This window comes from Loa loa, assembly GCF_000183805.2.
Source record: "Loa loa unplaced genomic scaffold supercont3.1049, whole genome shotgun sequence".
Lineage (NCBI taxonomy): Eukaryota > Metazoa > Nematoda > Chromadorea > Rhabditida > Onchocercidae > Loa > Loa loa.
The window spans coordinates 1-3,963 of NW_018109229.1; the positions used below are offsets into that span (position 1 = coordinate 1).

The 3,963-nt window shown below is 22.7% G+C and overlaps 1 protein-coding gene across 1 annotated transcript; it reads right to left on the reverse strand.

Annotated features, from left to right (window-relative positions):
- Nucleotides 1–2,844: 2,844 nt before the first annotated feature.
- On the reverse strand, nt 2,845–3,162 carry LOAG_12942 (hypothetical protein; the record flags this gene model as incomplete). The annotated part of the gene is made up of 1 exon (XM_003148454.1): nt 2,845–3,162. The coding sequence occupies one exon, from the start codon at nt 3,160–3,162 to the stop codon at nt 2,845–2,847; it is 318 nt and encodes a 105-aa protein (XP_003148502.1).
- Nucleotides 3,163–3,963: the final 801 nt, after the last annotated feature.

Sequence of the window (3,963 nt, forward strand, 5' to 3'; positions counted from 1 at the left end):
TTAACTACAAAAAAAAAAAAAAAAAAAAAGAAAAAAGAAAAGGAATGGATTAAAATGAGATTTAGAAAAAGAAAAGTAAAATGAAATAAAATGTAACAAAATAAAGAAACAAAATAAAGAAAATATTATTTAGATTAGATCAATAATGATATAATTTCGAAATATCGTCTAACAATCATAATATATAATGTAAAATGTGAATTTAAAATAATTTCATAAAAATTTTACGGAAAATTTATCTAACCTAACTAATCAATTAGTTTCATTTCAATTAAATTAATTAATGATCTTTTTATTAGTCGGAAATAATATAATTTCAAAAATACGACCTAATTTATTGCACATAATTTCAGGGATATACCGAATAGAAAGTTTAAACATGTTTAAAATTGATACCATTTAATGAAATACTTATGGGAAATATTTATAACATGTTGAAAAGCAAAATGACCAAGCAACACACCTCACCAAACAACTGCACCGTATTAATTTGATGAAATAATGATAGTGACATTCATTTTAAACATTTCAAAATTTGATGTTTTATATGCAAATCTCGATCATTTTACTTTTACAAATATTTCATGCAAATTAATTTCAATTGAGATAATCAATAAATTTATATCCATCGATTGATCGTTAGTAATTACCGCATTGTTGGAATTGATTTGAGTGCAAATACTATCAAATGCTATCAGAACTTTTAGTAATTAAATTGACTATCTTAATTATATGCTTAAATGATTACGCCAATTTTTTTATCTTTTCGAAGTTCACTTCACGTCATTTTCAAACCTATTTATTATTAATATCTCTTTTTTTTAATTAATTAAAATAAATGCCTTTGTGGACAGCAACAACATAATCATATGATGCACTTTTTTTTTTGCTTTTTTTTAAAATTATAAAGTGTTTACTTAAGGATCGATAAACTAAAATTATCTAAATTCTATTAAATCCTTTTTTTTTGCATTTCAATGTTTCATACTTTTGAAATGAAATAATTAGCTAAAATTGCAAATAATACAAAAATTTTGAGAAAGAAATTCGATTATTAACCAAAAAAAAAAAATGAATTAACACCTTAAATTATTCCATTATCAAACAATTTAATTTAATCTTAATGAAAACATTAATTAAGTAATATATTGTATTTTACTTAAATACTTCAACAAGAATTTTTTTCAAAAAAAAAGAAAAAAAGAACAAAAACTTTACTTTTGTTTCCAAAAGATCGATTGATCAGAAGCTTGGAAAAGGATGGAATGAAAAAAAAAAAAGAAAAACTGCAATGGTCAATTATCCTTTTTGTTGACTGAAAGATTTGGAAGAGAAGAAAAGGGAAAATTGAAATGATCAAATATGGCAAAAATGTTTTATCCTTCTTATTCAGATGATATTTTAAAAAAAATACAGACTTGAATTTATTTCAAATTTTTTTAAAAAGATGTTTTGATTGATTGCTAGAAATGCAAGCATACTTAATGTGACAAATAAATGTTTTTATAAAAAAAAAATAAAAACAAAAAATAAACAAAAAAAAACCAAATAAATAAAAGTTTTTCCTAGTGTTTGAGGAAGATAAAGAGAAAGGCAAAAAATGGCAAAGAATGGATCAGCAAAATTTTCAAAATAATTTCAATAAATATCAATTGATATTAAAACTTTTAATAATTAATTGGTTATCCTATGTATATGCTTCATCTATGATTTAAATCATTTGAAATTTTTGTTCCTTCTTTTTTTTTCTTGTTTAAAAAATCGTTCAAATGTTTAGCAAAAAAAGAAAATATCATAAAATAACTGAAAAAAAAAAACCAACAAATAATTCGTTCGTTTCTGTTAGATAATTTAAATTAATACAAAAAGTATAGAACTAAAATATTTAAAGTTATAATAACTATGATAGCAATTAAGATAACTTAATCAATTATTGCAAATTTCTTTTTGTAAACTAAGATATCTCAATTAATTGTTAAAAATTTCGTAATGAAACATTTTACAATAGTAGTTGCAAATATTTGTGGAAGTTAACAATTGTTGACGACAATTGCTGTCGCATAATGGTGTCGTACAAGGTTACTCGGATAAGACCTTCCATCTAATTCAAACAATCATCGGTGTAATCTATTAAGTAAATTATGAAACTATTTAGCAATTAACATACTGATTGATCAAAATCAAATAATACTTTTAAACCATATTTGTATGTTTGAAATATTTATTTATACAAAAAATTGTGCACTTTAACAAAATTATAATAAAACGAAATTGTTAGCTTTTTCATTGTTTACTTCAAGTTATGTTGACATTATAAAATTTTTCAACAACTTAATATTTACATTTGTTTACATTTTCTTTTTAAATCAAGAAAAAGTATTCCTTGATTAAATTATAATTAAGTTATCAAAATTTAAAAAATCTAATTTAATATTATTTTTCGGAAAATTAATTAAAATTTTTCGAACAAAAATTTTCAAATTTATTGAAATTTCTTGAACAAAAAGAAGAAATGGTACAAAAAAAAAGCAAAAAAAAAAGAAAAAAAGAAAGGAAAAAAATTGTAATAAATGGAAATAAGCTAAAAGAACGATCAAAGGTTGTAAAAATTTATGAAAGATTGGGATAAATTGAGGCAAGAAAATGATTTCGAAACAGTAAAGCACGAAAAGATCGAATGATACGACAACGATAGGATAATGATGGATCAGTATTGATGATATATGTATGTGTAATGTGAAGATTGAGTTGTGGTGTAGTTGAAGCTTTTTAGTTTTAGCACTTTTACTTAAGCTTTTCTTCCTCATTCATTCCATCTTGAACTAAATGATGATGATAATGGTATTATTGGTGATATTGAGGCGATGTTATTGATAATGATGATGATGACGATGATAATAATGATGATAATGATGGTAATGGTGATGATGATGATGGATGATAATGATGATGATGGTAATGGTGATGATGATGATGATGATAATGATGGTGATGATGATAATGATGGTGATGGTGTTTAGCGATGATGACGATGATAATGGTAATGATGGTGGATGATAATGGTGATGATGATACTAAAGTAGCTGACACTCTAGTTAGCAATATCAAGAGATAATCAATGCATATCAATCCTTTTAGTCTCCACCCATATTGCTTTCCCATTCTCTTCTCTTATATTTTGCAAATTTGATGAATATATATATATATATATATATATATTTATTTATTTATTTATTTATTTATTTATTTGTTCATTTATTTATTTTATATATTTATTTATTTATTCAGCAATGATATGATTACAGAGAGAAGAGATAGCATTAACAAAAGGATAATATAATCTTTTACAGCTTAACTATTACAACAATTTTTTGCAAGAAAATAATAATACCACGGGAATATCAAACTATCCATCTATTTTATTCAATCAATTCAGAATTGTTTTTTTTTTTTTTTTTTTTATTTCCTTTTGCTTACTTTCCCACTATATATATATTTTGCAATCATATATAAATAAAACATTTTGATGGGCAAATTAAATAAAATTTAAAATCTAAAGTTTCGAATTTCAAAAATAGACGATAATTTCAATAGTGAATGATTATTTTAGTGTAAATGCTGTTACAACAAATTTTTGCAAAAAAAAATTTTTTAAAAGCAAAAGAATTAAATTCGTAACAACTAAACAAAACAAATGTGCAAATATGAGAAATACCAGAACAAAATTGTTCAATAGGTGTTATTCCGGAAAAAGTAATTAATTATTTTTTTCGTTTTGTTAACAAGAATTAATATTCTTTTTTTTTTCCTTTGAATAAAATTGACAGTCACTTTTTTTTCTTTTTTTTTTCATAAATATCGCATAAATTAAAATTGATAATCGTTAGCGTGATTCTTATCCATTTTTATTACTTAATAAATTAAGCAGATTTAGCAATTTATCAACTTTTTTTTTGATTGAAT